The sequence below is a fragment of the Scleropages formosus genome, chromosome 24 (assembly GCF_900964775.1).
Source record: "Scleropages formosus chromosome 24, fSclFor1.1, whole genome shotgun sequence".
NCBI lineage: Eukaryota > Metazoa > Chordata > Actinopteri > Osteoglossiformes > Osteoglossidae > Scleropages > Scleropages formosus.
This window is the reverse complement of record NC_041829.1, coordinates 17,195,450-17,218,686: the sequence shown is the minus strand read 5'-3', so window position 1 is coordinate 17,218,686 and position 23,237 is coordinate 17,195,450. Positions and strand designations below refer to the sequence as shown.

The following is a 23,237-nucleotide window of genomic DNA, read 5'->3' as shown; positions in this document are numbered from 1 at the left end:
TTCGTTATTATTATTATCATTATTATTATTACTACTACTACTACTAGTGTTGGAGCACGGTGATGATTCATTTGTTCTTGTCCCTTTGGGAGCTCTGCTGTCGAGTGTTTTCGAAAGGGAATGGGGCATGAAGGCCAAATTTAGGAGTTCAGAGGTCAAAGCTCTGTTTGCCGGGCGTTTCATTCTGTCCCGGGTTCAAAGCCGCCGGCGCCAAGTCTGCGATTGTGATGTGCATTAATGAGTAGCTGTGACACTTAACAGAGATCACAAGTGTGTCACATGGTCCGCTGTGCTTCTGAAGAACCAACCCGAAGGCACCGCCGCTGCCGAACATACAGTACAGCACCGAGGGATTTTTATAGCTTTTACATTTATAGGGGCACTGCATATTTTTTATTGCGATCATTAACTTAAATCAAACGGTTTATGCGTCTCGAGATTTGTTTTGTTTTCTTTTTAGTGGTGACCCGCTTCTGCGGAAATAGGCTTTAAGGCTCAAGAGAAATCCTCGCTTCCAGCCAGTGCTGCAAAATATCCTCGCAACTTTGCGCAACGCTGCAATAAGGCTGCGTTTAAATAATGGGAAATCAAAGGTTGCCGAAACTTTATCAGATTGTTGTGGGTAACCAGCTCCGAATTTGAAAAGAAAAAAAAAAGAAACCAAGTGCAACTCTTCCAGTACTTTGAGTTAAGGTTGTAACAATGCTTTGAATCGTGGTATTTTCCTGCTATTTTGTTTAAAACCCCATTAAAACAACGAAGGAGGAACTTTTCTGTTTAAAAAAAAGCTTGCGTAGCTGGGATAACGTGGACCGTGTCCTGTATTCTGTCGCCGTTGTCATCGTCCTTCGAGTTACTTCACCTGAATCATGTTTCCTATTATACGGATTGCTGTGATTAAAAAGTTCTGCCCTCCCCAGCGGGGCAGGATCTCAGTGACACCGAACACTACGGTGCAACTCGATATACGACCCAGCCTTGTCGTGAAACCATTAGTGCTGCTCAGTGTGTGTGAGAAAAATAACAGCGCTTTTTACTGCGGGTGCGTCGCAAATAGCTGGTGTGCAGCTCATTATAATATCATGATGTTTATTATAAGGAATAATGCAGTCAGATCGTAGTGTAAGGAATAATAAAAAAGCTCACGGAATATGAATGCACTTCCCGTCTCACATTTATAATCGTTGCTGTCTACACTACATTAGTGTGTGTGTGTGTGTGTGTGTGTGTGTGTGTGTGTCCCCACCTTTTTTTTTCCCCCCGATATGTCACTTGTGTTCTTATTTCATTTCTGGGCCGTTTCAGGTGCAGCTCAACGTGGGAATCCCAAGTGGGCTGGAATTTCTGCAGGTAGCCGCTCACATTACGCGAGGTGCAAATTTATTGCAAGGGAATTGGCCTCTCGTCCCGAAAGAAAGTCCAGTGATTAAAACTCCGGGACGCTGCGTTGATTCGGAGGCGCAAAGTGACCAAGATCTCGCTGTTACTGTATACCGCATACGAAGCTACGTGTTTTTCGGCTTTTTTTTTCTTCCCCCTCCCAGAGCTGTCACCAGCAAGTTTACTCTGACTTCATGGAAGTGCGTGGTCCTCTATCAGCTAAGAGCGCATTTTCCCGCCAGCTACTCCATAAAGCAATATGAGTTATTGTAAACACATACTTTGAAACAGGGACTTCATTTTGGTAGTTCCTCTCAGTTTATGGGATAGGCTGACAGTGCCAGTAAATGCCGTTTTACAAGCATGCTCGACAAACTTTATGTGGCGGACCATCCGAAGAGAGGAAAAACAGTCTGGGAACTGGAGAATTTCTCATCATCCCGCCTCTTTTTCTCGAGGCGGCTCATTTGCTGCGGGTGGTGGGGGGGGGTTGCCGCCGGAGGAGGAGGCCCGCTGCACGTTCGACGCCGGATCGGCGACGGTTCTCCGCCGGAGCCCGGGAACGCGCCCTCGCCCGCCTCCTCTGTCATTCTGGCCTTGCGTTTTTATTTCCCGCGAGCGGCACCGTCCGTGTCCGTCTTGTCAGGTTGATGGATGACGGGGCGCCAACGGGAACCCGAGGCCCTTAAGTCCGTTTCCCGCTGTTAGGCGTGGACCGCGGACGTCCTCCCGCATTGTCCGCACGACGGAACTGGCGACGCGCGAGTCCCGCCCGGACCGTGACGCGTTCGCCGCCCCCGCCCGTCCGAGTGGCCCCCGTCCGGCCGACCCCCCACCCGGCGTTATCGCAGACCGCGCTCCATCCTCTCCCACCAAAATGTTTACCCTTCCCTTGAGATGTACACTTTCCTACGCACTTATCTCGCTGCGTACCTAAACACGCTGGCTGTACACATGTACAAATCTGGAACTGTATTGTAAGATAAATGTACATAAATACAGTCTATCTCTGTAAATATTTTATAAAGTGCTCTAAGGCCAGCACTCGCAGTGGTAATAATGGCGCAGCGGTACACGTGTTGCGTTGTTGTTACTTTCCGTTCTCGTTAAATTAAAAAAAAAAAGCGTAAGTACGGTTACCACTGCGAGCGTTTGGCCTTATAACCCTTTATTTGATTTTTTTTCTGGAGCCTTCCGCACAGGTTGTAGCAGTTCCTCTCACATTTCTGGTGAGCGCATATTTAACTTTCCGTTGTAAATATTTTATGTAATTTTAATATAATTGATTTGATGTTTCTATTAATATTTGGGGGAAAATTGCCTTTTCAGGGGATGTGGGGAAAAAAGGTACCGGAAAAGACTTCGTGAGCTCCTCTCATTGAACGCGAGAATTCGTGACACTTCTCTCCGGGGGGGGTATGCCATAAAGCATGCCTTTGTTATCATACATGACATTAGTGTTATGTTAGTTGAATGTTAAGATCTAGCTGTCAGAGCCATTGTTTGTTTTCTACAGGGGTTTTGCGGTCCCTTTGCGCTTTTTTAGCAGACCATACTGACATAGCAAGAATCCCGGGAATGAATTTGCTTTGTTTTATGTTTTGCTGTAATTAAATGTCATTACACTGAGTGGTTTGGGCTGCTTTGAAATTAAAAAGCCTCTGCTCTAAATTGCATGATAATGACTCTACATTTTGGTGTATAAACACGATATGTTATTTCATATTACGCACGTTCCGTGCAACAGGATGAGAGACGTAAAGGCCGCCGTTAGACTCTAGACGCTCGTGTCTATTGTGCCGTTTATGTAGAAATAATAGAATCCTGTCGCGACGAGCTGCACGCTTGCAGTATTAATGGCCCTCCGGTTTGGTTAAACAATTCGTTAGTGCGTTGTGCCTCCCCCTGTCGTCGTCCGTGGAGGAATACCGAGGCCGGCGAAATATCATTTTTGGGGATGTGAATGTACATTGTAAGTAAACAAAGTGTGCTGTATCAGCAAGGTCACCGAGGAAGAGTCGCAGCGCCATCGGAGCCTTTGGAAAGCTGCTGTTCCAAATTACAGCGGCAGCTTGGCTCACTGGTGCCGTTTCTTCTATTCCGAACCCATTTTTGGTGTCCGTTTGTAGTCGTTTTTTTATTATTTTTTTTTTTTCTCCTTCTGGGTCCTGGCTGTGCTTTTTGCTATTTCCACCGAGAGAAACCTGCAGTAATCTTGTAAGAGAAGCAGTGAGACAAAAAGCCCGCGGGCGACACGCTGTAGGTTTGCCGGAAAACCTCGGGTCCTACAGAGTGACATCATTGTTTGATTGTCTGTCTGCTGCAGAGAAATGAAAACAGAAGCGGTAAATATGTATTCGTGCGCAGGTACTCGTTGACAAAGTATAGCCTCGGTACGCAGCGCTTCACAAGGAGTCGCTAGTTAGTTCTCAGCATTTCGCCGGCATTTGCCTGTTTGCTCAAGCAATGAGTTTGCGCACCGAGAAAGTCACCTTGTTACGTCTTTGTCGCAATCTGTTGTGTTACAGCTCAGCGTTTTTCGCTCATTTTAAAGGGCGGCGGCGAGACCTCGTGACATTTTCGCTCGGTAGTCGAGGTGCTTTCAAGAATACGTGTTACGGGAAGAGATGAAGGCCTCTTTCTGCAAGGTGGCTAGTGCAAAAAATCCCCGTAGTGTTAAAATCTAAAAAAAAAAAATTAAAAATTCACTGGGTTCCTTTAATTGAAATAGGAATGCATCCCTCAGTTCGGGAGCTGTGGGCTTGTGGTTGGGTTATTATAGAGCAAAGAGGGTTTTGATTGCCATTGCAATAAATTGTTTCATTGCTCGTGGTTCTGGTTTGTGAAACTGCATGAAACAGAAGTAAAAAAAATTGGATTAAATTTACTAGAAATGATAAAAAGAGCTCACCGTTGCATTTTTACTGCTTGCAGAACTTAGTAGCGGTCAGTAGCGGTGAAAGCCGCTGCTTTTGGACCCAAAGGTTGCGGGTTCGAATCCCACCTCCGGCTGTAGCAGTAAGGTTCTTACCCCGAATTGCTCCGGCAAAATTACCCAGTTGTATAAATGAGTGAATAATTGTAAGTCGCTTTGGACAAAGATGCCAGCTAAATGATTACATCTAACATTTTATTCATAATTACATGCAATAATTGTGTAAATTACCGCAGCATTTTGCTTCACGACTATTTACAGGCGTATTTTGTGTCTTTACAATTCACACTGGTGTACTTTGCTTTAGAAATACGTAGAAACATTCGGGAATGTATTCGTCTCACAGTGACGCTCTTCTGACCTTCTCCGAGAGTAGAGTTTCTTCCCTCCTAAAATATCAGAATAAAGGGGTGTGGATGAAGGATGATGAAGGATGATGAAGGAGGCGGCGCTGAATTATTTCACCTGCTTCAGTTGCTTGTTGCTGACTTGCTGATTTATGAAACATACATACAATGGGAAATATGCTTCTTATTCGCCGTATATATACTTTCAAAGCTCAAAGAAAGGGACGCTCTCGGTACGGAGGCGGCTTCACCAGGGAGCTATTTCAAGGTTTTATTCAAACATATGCAAACGCACAAATGGCTACCCCAGTCCCCCCCCACCCCCCACCCGGCAAAGGCTATGAATTTCAGTTGAGGCACTTTGCGTAAAAAAACAAATGGAGGCCGTCTCCAGTGATGCTTTCATCTCCGGAGGCCATTCCTGGCAGCGGGGTCTTGAGCGGTTCACTTCATTGACCCAGGCTAGAACTTGCTGATTCAGATTTTGCCAGTGATATGCAAATGAGCTTATTGTGAGAAGTGGAGGTAGCTGTGAGTTTGGAGAGGGGCTCGTCGGGGAGGGAGGAGTGGAGGGGGTCTGGAATTGGAAGGCTTGGAGGGCTCGGGGGCTTGGGGGGGGGGGGGGGGTAAGGTTGCTCGGCTGTTATCAGGACTCCCAGGGGTGGAAACGGGTGTGTAATCTGTGGCCATCTGATTGTATGCGGTGCTGTGGTATCGGGCTGAACCAGGGTAGGAAGCTCCCACTCTACCTGTAGACTACAGTTTCCGGGCCTGAGCATCGCAGGCAGCAAAGCGCGCAGTTAAAGGTGGGCTGTGTTTGGGGGGCGGGGGGTGTAGGGAACGCGTTCGAGGCGCGCTTCAGACGCCGCCGCCTCACGAGAACGGCAACGATTTCGGATTTCCGTTTGAGGGCGCGTTAAAAAACAGAATGGGTAATAACCCTAACCCCTCCAGAATCATTGATAACAAAATATTTCGGTTTATCTTAACAAGACAAGGCACAGCTGAAAGTTATAAATGCCTCCTTCTCCTCCTCCTCCTCCTCCTGAGAGACTTGTCAAATGGCACACAAAAGAAATGTTAAAAAAGGGAAGCACAGGAGCTCTTTGGAAATGTTCTCCATGCGGCGAGAAAGACATATCAGCGCAGTCAGGCAGTGCGGTGATGTCATCATTTCTGAGGCTCCAGCAAATTGCATATTTTCGCTCACGATGGCGGTCTCTGGTTTTGTCTGTGGATTTAGCCCAAGAAATAATGGGCCACGTCACTCTGTGTTCCCGTAGTAGATACAATACATTTACGTTTACATTTATTTACGTAGCAGATGAAATCTGTAATCCCGGTGCTGTGTGGGGGGGGTGCAGGACGCGTAGGGGTTACAGCTGAAATCACTGCTCTCACTGTACTTTTCTTGACCAGGGTGTTTACTGTGAATTAGCGCTGTAAAAAAAAACCCATCTGTATAAACTGTAAGTAGTTTAATATGAAAACCTCACATTGCATGTTGCCTTGGTGATAAGCATCTGCTAAATAAATTAATAATAATAATAATAATAATTAATAATAATAATAAATGGGAAAATCTCAAGGATTTGGGGAGGATTTTGGGAGCGCCCAAGTTAAATGAAGTTTCCTGCGTTAGCGCACATGCAGCACGAGCTGCCCGTTGTCATGGGGACGTTGTGTTACGGGGTCTGCTGTTCTCTGCGCGGTGGTGATTAGCGGCTGGCCCTAGGCCACGGTTCCGAAATCGCACATGCAGATAGCGGCACGGCGCCCTCGCCTCGTCGCGGAGGCCCTCCGCAATCCGACTCGCAAATTTTCTTTGAAGTCCTAATGGGTTTTTTTGAAAAAGTTTCCAGTTCGTTGTCTGTGGGCCATATACTTCTCCGCCTGCCGGAATCCGAACCCCTCTCCCTCCGGTTTGCGTTCACGGCGCTCAGTCTTTGGGTCTCATTCAATGGACAGTGATCAGTGGTGAAACGTGTCCTGCGACCGGTGCTGTCAGAACGCCTCTGGGTCCGTTCTGGTAAACAAACACATTGAACCGCGTCACCTTTTGTTGTCCTGAGTTCTCAGTGTCGTACTTTTTTGTTTCTCATATCCCTTAGTTTTACCGTGAAATGGTTATTTAATGAGAATCAGTGTTTCCCATGTGACATAATAGGTGCGTAAAGGCCAATTCCGTATGTTACTTTAGAGGAAATCGTGTGTGTAGTAGAAACACGCAAGTAGTGCAGGTGTGAAAATAAGTGAAACCCAAGTTGAACCGGTTACACCGAGTAGGTAAGTGGAGACGGGGGTGTAAATCACAGTCATTTATTCATTTGTTTAGTTTTTATATGTTCAGTGTTTTACGTAAGAATAATGAGGATCCCTATAGGCTTGACACACTTTGCAGCACTAGTGTGTTACAGTGAAGGGACACTTGGTGGAAGCATGACGATGAAATGAGTCCCCTGTCATCCCAGCTCTTTGGCCGCAGGTCCCAGACATGTGTGTCACTTTGCTTTCCATCTCCTGTCCAGCTTGTCCGCTTGCACTCACACCTTTCGCTGGTTGACATTTACATTTATTTGTCAGACACTTTCCTCCAAAGTGACTTCCAGTGAACTCTATGTAGTGTTACCAGCCCACACACCTTATTCACCGCGGTGACATACACTGCTAGATACACTGCTTACAATGAGTCACTCATCCACACATCAGTGGAACACACACACACACACACTCTCTGTCACTCACACACTATTTGGGAACCTGAACAGCATGTCTTGGGAGTGTGGGAGGAAACCAGAGCACCCAGAGGAAACCCATGCAGACATGGGGAGAACATGCAAACTCCACACAGACTGAGCGGGGGTCGAATCCACATCCTCTCACACCACCGAGGCGCTGTGAGACAGCAGCACTGCTCGCCGTGCCGCCCCCCTGGTTCTCTGTGTAACAAAGTTGTGTTCTGAAAGAATATTTCCCAGCTACGCTCCTTATTTACTTAAATAACCTCTAGCCTGTTAATCAAGAACAATAATGTAATTACTATTCAATTACTATGATAACTTGTATTAATAAGGCATTTATTTTTAGCCTCCCCAGCCCATCTCCCCCTCCCCTTCGCTGTAGCCATCTTGTCGCGGGTCAGTTATGTGGAACATTCCAGAGTGTTGGGAGGGACTTCTTCATAATGCAGATTACATATGTGTAATATTATATTGTTATTGTACACATAAGGATTATGCAATTTTTGTGTGCACTGAGCAACGGCGATTACTCAACAAGCACATGAAACAACATGCAGACGTAAACTGCGAGGACGTTTTTTTACCGTTCACTTTAATCCATCTGTCTGGAAAATGGGAATAGTTGAAAGAGAACCCCCCCCACACACACACACACACACACACACACCCACCCCCACCTGACTACACCTGAATAAACAGGCGAGCGTTTTAGGGAAAGGTGATGTTGCGGAGTTGAGGGCCTCGACGTCCCCCGTGACACGCGAGGGGGGGGGTCGGGTCCTCGGTCCAAGGTGGGACCCGCTGCTCGCTGGGTGGACCGCGCTCCTCCCCATCAGATGGCAGCGCTCAGCCTAATTGTGCTCGCACACCGGTAGCACAGTTGCGTCAGCTTTTCTCATGCTAATTTCCGCTGTCAGTATCTTCGCCCAGTGGACGCCGCACAATTTATATGGAAAAATATACCGACTCCGTGATTATTCTTTTGTAGATTATTGCTGTCATTTTAATATTGGGCACCACCGGTCTTTCGTTTTTCTCGGTATCAAATATTCATCGCGGCGAAATGTAATATTACCGTTATTCCTCCGTATTATGAATTAGGCGTTTGCTCATGCGGTGTGTACATAATTCCGTGAGCACAATAACCTTTTTTTTTTATTCATGATTAAATGTATAATTGAAGGCAAATATTTCATTACACAAGAGAGCTGCGCATTCCATACCAGCTCAAACCTACAGCCCACAGGAAGGTGCAGTAGCACATTGACATTGTCGTGGAGGTGTTAATTGTGCCGTTTGGTAAATGTCAACACACGTGGTGAGATCTCTTGTCGTACGGGAATGTGTGCTCGAATCTTTATTGACGGTGGTGGTGGTGGTGAGGCGGGGGGGGGGGGGGGTAAGTGAATGGTTGGGGGGAAAACGGCAATAAAACAGGATTCGGGCAGAAAATGGGATTTATGCAGGACGTGGCACATGCCGGAGACTTACAACCGGGGCCCCCTCCGCCCCCCCCATCCCAGTGACATGTCCAAATGAGGATGAAATGCGGCGTATGGAAGATATACGCTAAGTAAACATCTAAGGCCGGGATTGTGTTACACCACATCTGTTGTCTGGCTGGGAGTCCCTCGTTTGTATGTCTATAAATCCCGTCCGCAGCGTCCCATTCCAGAGCCGCCGGACCTCCTTGCGACCGAAGACGTGACCCTTGGGGGCCGAGTCCTTCGTCCAAATATTCGGCCAGCGCTTACGGTAATCCCCGCGCTGGAAGACGGTACAGATTATCTAATTACTTAAATACCTTTAAGAAGGCTCGTTCTCGCGCTGTTATTGTCGCAGCTTCCTTTGTTAGAATCTGCCGTTAAGAGAAATCGCTCGTGGGGGGTGAGCGCTGAGCACGACGCGCCGCTGCGATTCGCCGCCCGACTGCCCCCCTCGTGCGTTTCGCCAAACAAACACGCACGAGTCCAAAGATAATAGGAGATAATAGAAGTGGAGAAGAAATTATTTTTATGCTAATCCATTTCTGTGGTCATTAAACTGGGGAAGCAATAAGAGAGGGGCCACTTCGGTGCGCTTTGTCTTGCGCTCGCGGTTATTGTACTCATTTAGAAGGTGGATTCATTACCACTATTATTATTGCCGTTACTGTTACGGATGCTCTTTTATTGGCTCTGCGAGGCATTCCCAGTGCTAAACGTTTGCGCGCACGTGTGCGCGTCAGGCCGAGGGAGCCTCGGAGGACTCGGCCCGTACTGACGCACGACTCGCCGAGATCCGAGCTGTTCTACATAAATGCTTCATATTAATGTTCCTCGCTTTCCTCTGGATGGAAAAAGCCGGACGCCGTTTATACGTCGGCGACTTCTTCGGATCGCGCCTGCGCTCAGTTTCGGGGGATGCATGAGGTCATCGTTTCTCGAAACCGGGGTTATTCCTCGCAGCGGCACTAGGGGGCAACTCGTTGTCAGAGTGCGTCGCGTTGAGGAAACGCTGAAATTGTCCCCTTTTTTTCGTATCCCTTCCAAATATTTATCGTCGTACCTGTGAAACGAGAATCAACGAATGTTTTGCGTTTCTCGCGGGGTACCAGGTGGTGCTGTGGTCAAGACTATCACCTTGTAAGCTGATGGTCCCTGGTTCAAACACCCCCCCAGCTGTAATTCCCCTGAGTAAGGCACTTAGAAATTAAACACCTCGGTAAGAACCCCCAGGCACACGCATGGATACATAATTAATAGTTTCTTTATCGTTGTACAGTCCCGACGTTCACTTATGTTGGGCGAAGGCATCATTTCTGTAAACACTCGCCCACTTTCCCTGTGAGGATCACAGTGGTCTGGAGCCTATCCTGGAATCACTGGGTGCACTGGGCTTGGGGGGCGGGGGGACACCCTGGATGGGAAGCCAGTCCATTGCACATCATCATTCCAATAAGAGTTAATAATGATAATAACCCTTACGGGTTTGGTCCTGTTGCGGATACAGTCGTCATTAGGTTCCGAAGCAGTGTGAGCGTGAGTCATCCCTTTGTGTTATAGGGATATACATTCATCGATCCATCCATTGTCAACAACCGCTTGTCCCGAGCGGGGTCGCGGCGAGCCGGAGCCTACAAGGCAACGCGTGGTACGAGGCCGAGGGGGGAGGGGACACACCCGGGACGGGACGCCAGTCCGTCGCAAGGCACCCCGAGAGGCGCTTGAATTCCGGTCCCGTCGCACAGCAGGCACCGGCTGAACCTGCCGCACCACCACGCCCCCCCAGTGATATACAGTAAATTTAAATCTGGGTATGAGTGAAGTACTCTGGAAACCTCAGCATAGAGCTAACTTTATGTTAAAATAACAAATGAATGCTTAGGACTCGTGTTTGTGTCAGTTTCCCATTGCACCCATTCCTTTAGAGGCGATCGGAAGCCCATCGGTGGTTCTGTTCCTTCCAGTACATACCGCACTGCAATTAGCGCACAAAACAATCCATCTTCAAACTGATTATTATATTTATCGTAGTAAAGCTTTTTTTTTTTTTTTTTCCCCCACTCCATTTCCGTTTGGCTTGTGCATCCAACAGAGTATTCTGATAGGGCATCCAAGAGTCTGGCAATTAAATAAAGCGGTATCCTGTATGCGTGGAATATCAAGTTATGAGCCATGGATGAATAATTGAAGGAAATCCATAAATGAAACATTTAGAGTGTGAGTTACAGCTGATGCAGCGGGCGCTGAAACGATGAGGCAAGGAGCACGCGCCTGAAACCAGGGGCATCAGCAGAAGGTGATGCATGGGACTCGCCGAAGCCACGCAGATGAGTCCGCGGGGCAGTGTGTGTGTGTGTGGGGGGGGGGGGGGGTGTTGGTTGGTTGCGCAATCAGCCTGATGGGTTTGCAGGGCAGCGGCTGGGCCTTCCATTTCCAGATCCTTCTTTAATAACATCCAGCCCTTTATCACCACGAGCGTGTGTACGGATGGGCCGCGGGCAGCGGACCTGCCGGGCCAAGCCTATGAGGCTGGCACAGCGGCAAAGGGCACCGCCCCAAGCCCAAGGGTCGAGGGACTCCGGACGAGCTCGGCTGCCGGAGGAGGAAATGGATCCGTCATAAGCGCAGAGGGAAATTGAGGAGCACACGCCATTATTTAGTGAGGAAGGTATCATTTATTCATCATGTATGTTTTCCTCCTTCTGTGCCTTGTAGTGCCATCTGCCGTATAGAGCGGCGCTAAATCAGAGAGCGCCGGGACGGCACATACAAAGGGGATTGATTTCCTCTTGTTCTTCTTACAGATGGTATGCTGTAGTTTCTGTTGACAGATCTGAAGAGACGGAATGTTTTTCTTTAAAATGTTGAATTCCAACCGGAGTACAGTGTTACAAATTTATCTCCGTTCGGGCTAATGAAATGAAACACCATCGCGATAATGATCAAGAATGAGGCGGTTTGTGGTGCGGCGTGGGGGGAGTTGACATAGGGTTGCGGGGGCGGGGTTGGGGGACGGGGGGGGGGGGGGGCAGCGGTTGCACTGGGGTCTCTCTTTAAAGTGGCTGTGGGTAACATAACACTCGAATATGGGAACATGTGGGCCCCGTAGGACAGCCAGGCTGAGAAGTCGCCCTAAGATCGTTATTTGTGAAACGCAGCCGTGTTCGGATTTCCGAGCGATCGGCGCGTTAACGTACGTTAATCTGCTCTCGCGATGGCTTTTATGGCACTATTTATAGGAGCTATCTGAATTCATAAAAAAAATAAATAAATAAATAATAATAATAGCAATAATAAACCAATCCATCAGAAGTATTTAGAGTGTAGCGTTGTTAGGAAACACTAGGAATTCTGGGCGATCAGCGGGCCGTTAATTAATTTGTCTGCTGAACAATGTGGACAGATTGCTTATAATGGAACGGGGGAATGAACTAGAGTCGTGTCAGACATTAGAGGAATGTTATGGTGCATTATAAATGAAGTCGTCAGAAGAGGTCTGCATTGATCGCGGCCTTCATGAATTAGAATCCCAGTTAATGCACCGCCCAGAGGGTGAGGGTGGGGGGGGGGTTCAGACGTACACCCCGGAGGGAACGGCTGCAAATGAAACGCAGCGGATGTGCCACCTGTCAGGTGCGGCTGGGGCCCGACGCGACGGCGTACTGTCGAGCTGCTCTCCCTTCTAAGACAGACAAAACGCGGATCTGCGGCCCACGTAGAACGGAGCGGAAGGAAGTGAGGGAAGCAGCGGAGATGGTCGCGACGCCGTCCTTGACAGACGGTGGTGGTGGCAGTCATAACGCCGTTGCTGGCATACGTAGCCTGATCCGTGGATGTTGTCATTCAAGTCTTCGATTTCGTTCGATTCCTGTTACCGCGGCTTGCTCTCGTTCCAAGACAACGGGGTGAGAAGCTGTGGTGGTGGGATCAAATTTTAAACCTGAATTTATTCCTATAGAAATAAATTCCTATAATTCCCATAATATTTATACCGAAGAGTCAAATAATGGATATTTTACATACCGGGAGAGCCAGAGATAAACGTTGTTGGACCTTGATGAGTAAAAAGGAACATCAGAACCTTGAACCTAAGGCTCGAAAAAACAAATTTATTCATTTATCAGAGACTTTTCTCCAAAGCGACGTACATCTCATAGAAAATATACTGTGGTCATTACATTAGGAGAAAGAGAGATATAAATGGAGACGCGTGATTCTAAAGTACGGTTAGTTTATTTCTTTCCACCATATGAATCAGTGTTCATCACACGAGTAGCTGCATAAAACTTTATCCGAATATCGACGATTCCTGATCACCTTCCTGTTTTTATTGATTAAACATTTACATTACAGCTGTGTGAAAGTTTATCCGTTATTCAACAGTTACGATCTCAAAGTTATAGAGCATGAACATTTTCACATTGCATGAATTTAAGAGGTCAGGGGAAAAGGGAGTCCGGAAGAGCTGAGTTTTAAGAGCCTTCTTAAATGTAGACAGAGATTCAGCAGTTCTGAGTGAGAGGGGGAGGTCGTTCCACTACATCAAAAGTAGAACCGAAAACCTCTGCGCTTCACGCTAAATACCACCAAAAAATAAAAAATAAGAGCGCATTAAAGGGTCATTTTTTTGGAGGCATTTAGGCAAGAGGAAGAATTGCTATACAGTATCTGTGGCTACAGCACATGGTAATTAAGCAACCACACACACACACACACACACACACACACAAAAGAGGAGGTCACATTCCTGGAGCAATTGTACTGTCGAATTCCCCTCTCAAAGAGAGCACCAGGTCGCCTTTGTTCGCTGCGCTTCCTGTGTGGTACAGTGGCACAGTTTTACACTGCCAGCTCCCCCCCCCCCCCAATGGCCTTATCAAGAAGGAGAGAAGGGACCCCGAGCCAAGTAAGCATGTTTCACGTCCCCCTCCACCCACTTCCCTTGGACTGGTATCAGGCTCATTTGAGGCCCGCAGGACCTGGAAGGCGAAGCCCGGCTGTCCGGCTGCTGGACGTGGATCACATGTGGCGGAGCTCTTGTTGAAGAGCACAGCTGGCCTCCTCATCTAAAGAGGCAAAGTTTCCAGCTGTTCCTTTCATAGGTGTTTTTCTTTTTTTTTTTCCCCTCTTGTTTTCCCACCATTCTGTCAAAATTTAATTTGACATGCGGAACAAAACATTTGAATGAGAACCGAATTGGATTTTTTTTTTTTTTTTTTTTTTGCTCCTTTAAATTATAGAGCCGTGTTTTGTACTGCTGACTTTTACTGTAAACAGGAAATGAATTTAGTCACATGTTTCATCATGCTGAAATATGCTTTCGGAACGATGGCACCGCAGGAAAATCAGCGGCGTAGAATCAGCTCTAATGCGCTTTGGTAATCATGAGTAACTCCTTGCTCATATGCCTGGAATGCAAACTTTTGTAAGACTTGCGGTGCGGGGGTGGGGTGGAGGAGGGTGACCTGAAAACATACATTAATCTTGCGGACAAAGGCAACTGATATTTGAGAACGCTTTCTATTCCCAAGAATTTCTGCTGAAATACACACATTGTGGGCTCTGTGTGCCCGAACGCTGTTTATCCAAGGGCAGAGCGAGTGTGTTAGTCGGTGAGGCCTGTCCCTTTAAGAAAAAACCCATTGGCTTTTTGGCAAAAGTACCTGAGACTCTTCCTTTATTTATTTTTTATTTATTTTTTTTTTTTTATTTGGTGGCTGCGGGAGATAAAAAAAAAAAAAAAAAAAAACAAGGACAAATCTCACACCGCCTCAATAGTTTTGGCCTCCTGCAGGGAGTTCATCTCTTATTGTGAGATTCTGTAATGTGTTACTCTGCTTTAAAGCAGAATGAAATTTTGATTTGGCAAAAAAAAAAAAAAAATAAAGAAAGAGATATAAATTTAAAAAAGGTGGCAGCCGTGGATTCCGTCCGACCTTGGCAATGATTTCATTATCGTCGCACGCACAATCTCGCTTTTGAAACGTCGATGAAGGCGACGCGAACGGGCCCCCCGCGCCGCGCTTCCGGATGCGGCGCCGGCGTGCTCTTATCGGCGTCTTTGAGAACGGAGCTTCCCGTGAATGGGCAGCCCGGCTCTTGCGGGTGGCGAACTACGTCACGGTGTCACCTGCTGCTGTGTGGAAGGTGATAGGGCGCACGGCGCAAACACCCCACCCTCTCCTGTTTACACACACACACACACACACACACACACTCCGCTTGGCAGCCAAGCCTTTATTCCTTCTAATAAAGCGAGCTTAAGGTCTTATCAGCGGAGGACAAGGAAACATTCACCAGCAGTGCGGAAACGCTTTGTTTTAAAGTTTATGCACCGCAAATGTTCCGTCATCTCAGCAACAAAGTTTCCTCTTGTGCACTTTACTTCTTGCACCGACTTCTTGCACGTTTTTAGAGCCCTGGCCTACGTAGACATTTCAACCGTACCGCTTCGAAAGTCTCGTTCTGTAGCCGCCGCGCCTCCCGATGCCCGGAAACTTTGAGATCATCGTCCGAGTTCCTCTGCTACTGCGCCCCCTGCTGGCCGGACGCAATCGAGCAATTCCGCAGTCACTCCACCCCTCTTGCTTGTTCACCTTGACGTCACGGGCCCTTTTTTCAGCCGCTTTTTGCCTGTTTACCCCCAGGTCAGGAGGTCACTCCCATGGCCTGTTATCGCTGCTGATCCCCTGCTTGCTGTCGCTGCCTTTTATTTCCGCAGCGCCGAACCTAAAGGGCCGACCGCGGAAGAAGAAGCTCTCCATCTCCCAGCGCCGCGACTCCCAGAGCCAGAGCACCGGCAAGGAGGCCGGCAGCCCCGAGGCCAAGCCCTCTGCCAAGGTATGTGACTCACTGGCACTCTATTTCCCAGCATGCCTTTTTCCCGAAACCATTCGTCATCGTGTACCCCTTCGCATTTCTGGCTCTTCGACGTCATTTTCTTTGGAAAGAAACAGGCAACGTGAACTTTAATGAACTTCAGCCTCAAGTGTTTTTAAAAGTCATAACTGGTTTTCCGCTTGTTATTTTAAAAGGTCTTCAGTCTTCAGTGTGTTTTAATGGCTACCGGCCTAGGCACAGTATATAGCTTATTATACTGTAGATATATAGTTATTACAGGTCATATAACATTTACTGTCTGACATACAGACATGGTTTGGAACTTTCTGTCTTGCATTACATGTGTTTTGGTGTTTCTCTGGCACGGTGTTGAGATGTCAGTAAGAATGCACGTCAGAACATGGAATATGTAAAATTAAAGTACCTTGGTTGGCGCATTATTTACAGTTATTTATTTAGCAGATGCTTTTCTCCCTGTTATCAGCCCACACACCGTATTCACCGTGGTGATTTACACTGCTAGATACACTACTTAGAATGGGTCACTCATCCATACATCAGTGGAACACACTCTCTCTGTCACTCACACACTATGGGGAATCTGAACAGGATGTCTGTGGACTGTGGGTGGAAACCAGAGCGCCCGGAGGAAACCCACGCAGACACAGGGAGAACACGCAAACTCCACACAAACTGAGGGGGGATCAAACCCACGCCCTCTCGCACCGCCCGGGCACTGTGCCACCCTGCTGCTCTATTTGATCTTTAGATCAGTATGCGTTTCAATAAATTCCCGGTACTTTACATAACGGCGCCGAGGCTCAACTACAACGCATGCTGCAAAATGTGGCGTTTTGTTCTAAAATTGACTTGTGGAGCGCGCGGGTTCTGCATGCAGAAAAAAAAACAATGTATTTCGGTCGACCTAAGAAATCTGAGCCGGGCCTCTGATTTCATTCATTCGGTTGATTTTCTTTAATTTTTGCTCATCCTACTGGTCGTTTATAGAGCATTTTGGGGAAATATGGCGCTGGCTGTCTCCAACAGATGGATAAACAGACGTGCGGGGCCAGCGCTGAGCATTACGTGATATTGTTGCCTTTTTCTCTGTCTGCCCGTGTTGCGCGGGTCCCGCCCGTCACCCACGTGGCGTCAGGGTCTAGCCGCCGCGTACGCGCTCTGCTGAACCACGCCGGTCTTCACGCTTCCTTGTCGAACCTTCGTTTCCAGGTTAAAAGCGACTCTAAGGCAGCGCCGGCCAGGCCCAAGGGCAACGGCAGCTGCAAAAAGGCATCGGCCGAGGAGAAGGCCTCGGCCGGGGCAGGTGAGGAGTGCCGGGAGGACGAGCAGGCCTTCCTAGTAGCTCTGTACAAATACATGAAAGAGAGGAAAACGCCCATTGAGAGGATCCCCTACCTCGGCTTCAAGCAGAGTGAGTAAGACCACCTCCCTCCTCCGCCAGAGCCGCCACACACACCAGCCGCAGCGAGAATGTCTGTCGAGGCCCCTCGTAACGAAGGGCCGACGAACGAATGAAATCAAGGTCAAGGTGGGGTTCGGGTGAGCGGGACAAGGGTGGGAATTTGCCGTTGAAGGAGATCGGTAGGAGCTGGGAAAGACTTGGAGTGAGGCGTCGGGCTTCGGTCGTATCGGACTTGTTGTGCTGATGGCGGGGCGATACGCGGGGCCACTTCTCACGCTGCGCGTTCGCAGTCCGGCGCTGCGCACGCCGCCTCCTCGTCCCCGCTCGCAGCTCACGCCGAGTGTTCTTTAAAAAGATGTAATCTCGAAACGCGGGGCTGCTAAGTAGGTCATCGTAACTCAAGAAAATGAAAGAGACAATTATAGCCAGTCGTCTCTCCAGCGCTAATTTACTGTACCCAACTGCTCCATATACAGTAGATGTGTTGAATTTCAAAGTGGGCAACGTGGTAACGCTGGCTCCGCGGGGAGCCTCAAACAAAGCTGCTCAAACCAGCCGGTGCCAGCGAAGCGTAGAAGAACGCACTACATGAAGGGCCTCGTCCTAAAGTCATCGTTCATCACGTCTCATTTTGTTTTTCTGCATACCCACAAATATTATTTAAAAAGCGCTCCCTCTTCTGGGTATGGATTTTAAAAAGTTCAGCTCGAGCCAACAGACGGAATGTGAAATTAATTGCGCTCCGGGCCTTCTGTACGTAATTCAGAAATCTTCTGCTTTGCACGGCTGGGGCGCCGAGTTCGAATAACGGTCCGCTTTGCCGCAAGGCCGGTCCATCCGGCAGACGGTCGCGGTCACCAGTGGGGAAACGCTGGGCGCCAGGGTCTCGGGTGCTGAGATCTGGGGACTGACACCGTGATGGGTGGAGAAGAGAGTCACACGCCGCCGAAGTGTATCGTGCCGGTCTCACGCCCCGCTGATCCCCACGGCGGGCGTCCCGTCTCCACCCTCGCCCTCGGGAACGGGCTTCGGAACTACGGCGACCGCCCCCCACCCCCCCACATCTTGAAGGTGCACGCACAAAAGATGCCTTTCAATCAGGCTGTGGACGCTCGCACACATTTCCTCGCTTATGCTCCCGCCGGGTCGAAATAAAAGCGGAAGCGGGGTGGGTCCCTCAGATGCACGCTTAATCACCGATAATGCACGGCGACATTATGGATGGGAGCGCGAGGCTTTAAGCTGAAAAGCCGACGTCATTCGCCGGCATAGAAAAGAAGAAGGGCTCCCTTTGTTAAGCGTGTCGCGCATTTGTAACCGTGGAGCAGGAGGGGGGGATCAATACTGCCAGATCAGGAAAAAGGAGAACAACGTCCTGACAAATTCGAGCCATTGTGCGCCGTGATTGAATAGTGATTGATTTCGCCCCTTGCAGCCTGTCATTAATTTATGATTGCCGCTCGAAAATGTACGAGAGTTATGCTTCATTAAATAGATGCTCATTTATTGGGCTAATTGTTTCGAAGTGGCCTCTTTAGCATTCGTGCGGCAACGTCGGGCGAGGAGTGAACCCGGTGACATTTGCTCGCGTGGGACGGGTCTTGAAATCGGGAGGAAGGATTGGGGGATTCGGTGCTCGTGTGTGTATGTGTGTGCAGTTGCTCTGCTCTGTACTATTGATTAATGCTTTATTGTCCCTCTAACAGTAAACCTTTGGACTATGTTTCAAGCTGCTCAAAAACTAGGAGGATACGAGCAGGTAAGTGCTCGGGTCGCCCGTCTCGAAGTTGGGCCTGCTCGTTCGATATGTCACACACGCACATACGGCGCCGTCGCCGCCGCCGCCCCGCCGGTGTAGCTCTCAGAAAACAAGCTTAGTCATTTTCCCATTTTAGGTCCGCTTGTCAGAAGTGTGTTGTTTACGGGACCGATCTCGGACACGGTCAGATGCACGTTCGGCGAAATGATGCAGCCGCCGTAAAACCCTCTAGTGGAAAACACATGTAGCCGCGCTCGGCGGCGGACATCGCGATGGCATGCGCTACACCCATGCCGACCGGTGTTGTGCAACGAACCACGAGCACAATAAAGAGATTTCGCTTGGCAGCCTATCCGACATGTGCTCGGCTCTAATACGAGGGAAAAAGCGTTCGGGTCTGTTCGCTTTAATCAGTTTAGGCCGCTTCGAGTACTGTAAATGACTCGGCGTTTGTTTATCAGCGGCGCGAAGAAAAAAAGAAAGGAAGAAGAGAAAGGCGAAGTGAGCTGTTTGTATTCTGCACAAACAGGAAGCTGTTTCTGCGATATCAAAGGAGTCTTTCAACCTTTCCATCGACGGGCCCTTCTGAGCAATAGCCTACTTTCTCCATGCACAGGAAGCGCGGTGGTTTCAAGCGAAATTATTCACTCTACGCATACAGGCTGCATTTTACTATTTAAGTCATTCCCGGCCCCCTCCAGCTCCCGCGGAACCGGTCCGAGGCAGCTGACACGTGTAATAAAAATCAGCTCGCCGAGGAAGATGGCGTCACTGGAAATATTTACATTGCGCACAATGATCAGATTAAGCCGTGCGGTTCGCCTGGTACCCCGGACCGAGCGCATTTTGTTTCCTCTCCAAAAGTCAGCTCAAATCCTGTCTCCGGTAATCACGACGTGAATTCAAAGAGCAGTCAGAATTTTTCGAGCTTAAGTGCGTTCTGATTTAGAGCTGAATCCGAATGCGACGTGACACACTGAACGCGGTAAAAATGTGCCGGGAAAACGTGCCCGGTTATTTTACCGCGCTCTTGAAACATTATTACATTCATATTCTTTACAGCAGTGCTGTACCAATTTTGCTGAATTATGCATGTCTTTATAATTAATGCATATCACTTTTTTAAGAATTCGCGGAAGGCCAAAATATCATGCCGCTTGCGTAGAATACCATGTGTTGCATGATGAATAAATTATGCTGCAAATGTACAGTAAATTTAGGTTCGCGGAAGGAATGGTATTTTGTAGCTTGCGGAAGCTTAAAATTATCAAAGGGAGCAATAAGTGATTTATTAAGGCTCAGGGAAAAAAGGGATGGATTTAACCCTTAAGGGGCTCAGTGCTTTCACAATGTTCACGTGTCGCCTACAGTAAATGTCATTCGTGTTTAAGTAATGATGTAATGCTGGTTGCTTTTTGGTTCCATAATCCTGGATGATGCTGCAAGCCTGATACTCTTGCGGCTGAAGCCAGTGCATGTTCTCAGTAAAAAGTGAAGGGATGCAGTGCAGAATGAAGGATGAGCGCTGTAAATATTAACGTCGTGCCGCGGCGGACCGTGTGAGCGGCTGATCCCCGTCCGAGGACCTTCGGCCTTTCAGGAACCAAAAAGGAACCAAGGCTTTAGCGCTGCGGGGTAGTGTTGAACTTCGGCTCTGTCTCCCTGGCCTCCCTGTGACCGTTTCCCGCCCCGTCTCTCCCCAGATCACAGCCCGCCGCCAGTGGAAGAATGTGTACGATGAGCTGGGCGGCAACCCGGGCAGCACCAGCGCCGCCACCTGCACGCGAAGGCATTACGAGAGGTACGACCCCACGTTCCTCCCCAGCTCATCGCTGTCCGGATTTATACCACAGTGGCTTTTTACTAGAGCAGCGGTGCTCTGAACGTACCAGGCACCAGGCCAGCTTCTACTAAAATGCTTTTCAGAGAAATAAAAACCATTTGGATTCACAATAAATATCTTACACGCTGTCAACGTGTTGTATATACGTACATATAGTGTGTAGTTAGGTGATAAAGAATAAATTGTACGTCGCTTTGGAGAAAAATGTCTGCTAAATGAGTAAATGTAAATGTAAATTACTCTTAGCCCATAAATTGTCTGTCACTGTGGTATTTTTCTTTGTGATGGGCAAGAACCGTAGGAAATAGAGACAAGGTATGATGCAATTTATACGCGAAGGCTCTGAGCGCAGAAGCTGCTAGTGTGTCATGAGAAATAGCGTTGAGCGTGGTGTCAGAATGGATACGTGAAGGGAAGACATCATCATTTAAGAGCGATCCGAGGTGGACGCAACCGCCGTCCTGCAGGACAGTGATGCATTAGGGCATTATTCTAGGCTGCAAAATGTAAGAGAGGACCGGCGGTGGCCAGTGCCAGGGGGTGCAGTTTCTAGGAATACCAGGGACTCACTAATTGCTATATAATTATAAAAGCATTGCAGCGAGTGCTGCAGTTTTACCACTGAGCACATTCTCTACTTAACATTTATTCATGTAGCTGATGCTGTTTTCCAAAGTGATTTATAATGTTAAGCTGCTTATTAGTTACCCATTTATACAGCTGGGTAATATTACCAGAGCGATGTAGGGTAAGTACCTTGCTCAAGGGTACAACAGCCAAAGGTGGGGATCGAACCTATAAGCCGTGGGTCTAAAGGCTGGAGCTCTAACCACTGCACTACCAGCCCACCCTCCTGAGTGGCTGGAGCACGTTGTATCGCCGCCAACTGCCTACTGGGCCACTTTTGTTTGCTTCCGACTATTTTTGTCCCTAACCTGTGTTTTACTGCACACCGTCCCCTCGTGGTGTCCATAATTCCATATGTTCACCTTCATAAGCTGAGATGAAAGGTTGTTTTGAAAGCAGAAACGCTCAGCAGAAAAAAACGGTCCAGTATGACCTTTATGAATAGTAAAGAGATGCCGTTCCCAGGCAGCGAGAGGCTGTCCGCAGAGGAGAGCGAGGACAGACGCGGGGGTGGGGGGGAGTCTGGGCAGGTGAGTGTGCTGGGCTCATGTGGACACACCCCATCAATAACAGCATGCCTGCACTTTGTGCTGAGTCAAAAAATGCCTATAATATTGTTTTGTCCCAGTAAATAATTCTTTCTGTCGGGTGGGCGGCCGAAAGACAGATGGGTTCGAACGTGCGCCCCGCCGTTACGTCCCCACTCGCGCCCTCAGCTCCGCATTGTCCTTAGGTGTCTCGCTCTCCAAGTTTGGACTGTAACGCCCTTCTCTTTGACCATGCGGGCCATAACAGCTCCATCGCCTATGAGCCCGAGAGGCTCGGGCCTCGGAAACAAGATGCCCACCTTTAATCTGGACTGTTTATTTCTCTTCTTTTGCATCTTGGATCTGGATCTAACCTTTAAAAGTGTGTTTGACTAAAGTACAAATAGACGTATTGAGGGCATCCTTTTAAATAACCCATTTCCTTTCTGGATCACTTGTACGGAGGCTGTCCTGTCTGGTGTTCGCCTTCTATAAACGTCTCAGCTGGGGACGTTCGTATTTCGATTTAATTATCAGCATTGTAGGGGTGGATTTAGAAAGTGGGCAGCGAGAACGCTGCCTTAGTTCTCATTTCCTGTCGGTAGTTTCTGGCCTCTTTGAAACATGTGTGTGCGAAGATAGCTGTAAGAATGAACTATTTCAGCAGTTGTTTTTAATTTAAGATGCTTAGAGCAGCGATGTGACCGTTCCCCCCCACGAAGGATAAAAATCAATATTCGACATCCACAAAGGTCCCAGCGTCTCACCATAAATGCTTTTAAAGATATTTATTTAACTGGTTCCTAAGATTAGCTATCAGCTCTGCAACACTTGGATTTCAAATTAGGTCATAAAAAATTACATTAATAACCCTGAAAGGGACTGCATCATTCTTTCCTTTCCACATCCTGCTGCTTTTTTAATTATATAGGTCAGTGCTATTGATCAGACAGGAGCCAGTTATTTATTTGATCTCCCGGTTTACAGTGGGAACCCTTTGTTTCCGGAATGTTCTCTCGCAAATGGTGACTGCCGATAGCAGGCAGCGTCCAGACCTCATTCAGCGCTCGCAATCAGTCACCGAAATGTTTGCATCTCGTAAAATGAAGAGATCCATGGCAACGGTGTAATTTATGGCAATTTACCCTATGAGTCTCGCGTGTCCTCAGATACTGCAGCGCCTGTTTTCACCATAGCTTGTCACGCTGACCAGTAAAATCACACACACTTCAGCCGAATGGGTCGGGGGACACACACACACACACACACACACACGCATCACACATGACCATTTGAAGAATAGTAACTATGAATATAGCATAATTCATAAT

General features: G+C 48.2%; 1 protein-coding gene across 4 annotated transcripts in view; it reads left to right on the top strand.

Moving 5' to 3' along the window:
- Positions 1-23,237, top strand: part of arid5b (AT-rich interaction domain 5B) — a 67,336-nt gene that overhangs the window by 31,256 nt on the left and 12,843 nt on the right. For all 4 annotated transcript variants that reach the window (XM_018761152.2, XM_018761151.2, XM_018761153.2 and 1 more), the window contains 4 exons: positions 15,609-15,727; positions 16,958-17,159; positions 18,857-18,909; positions 20,613-20,710. In XM_018761152.2, the coding sequence (XP_018616668.2) occupies positions 15,609-15,727; positions 16,958-17,159; positions 18,857-18,909; positions 20,613-20,710 (472 nt within the window). The remainder of the gene's footprint in view (positions 1-15,608; positions 15,728-16,957; positions 17,160-18,856; positions 18,910-20,612; positions 20,711-23,237) is intronic.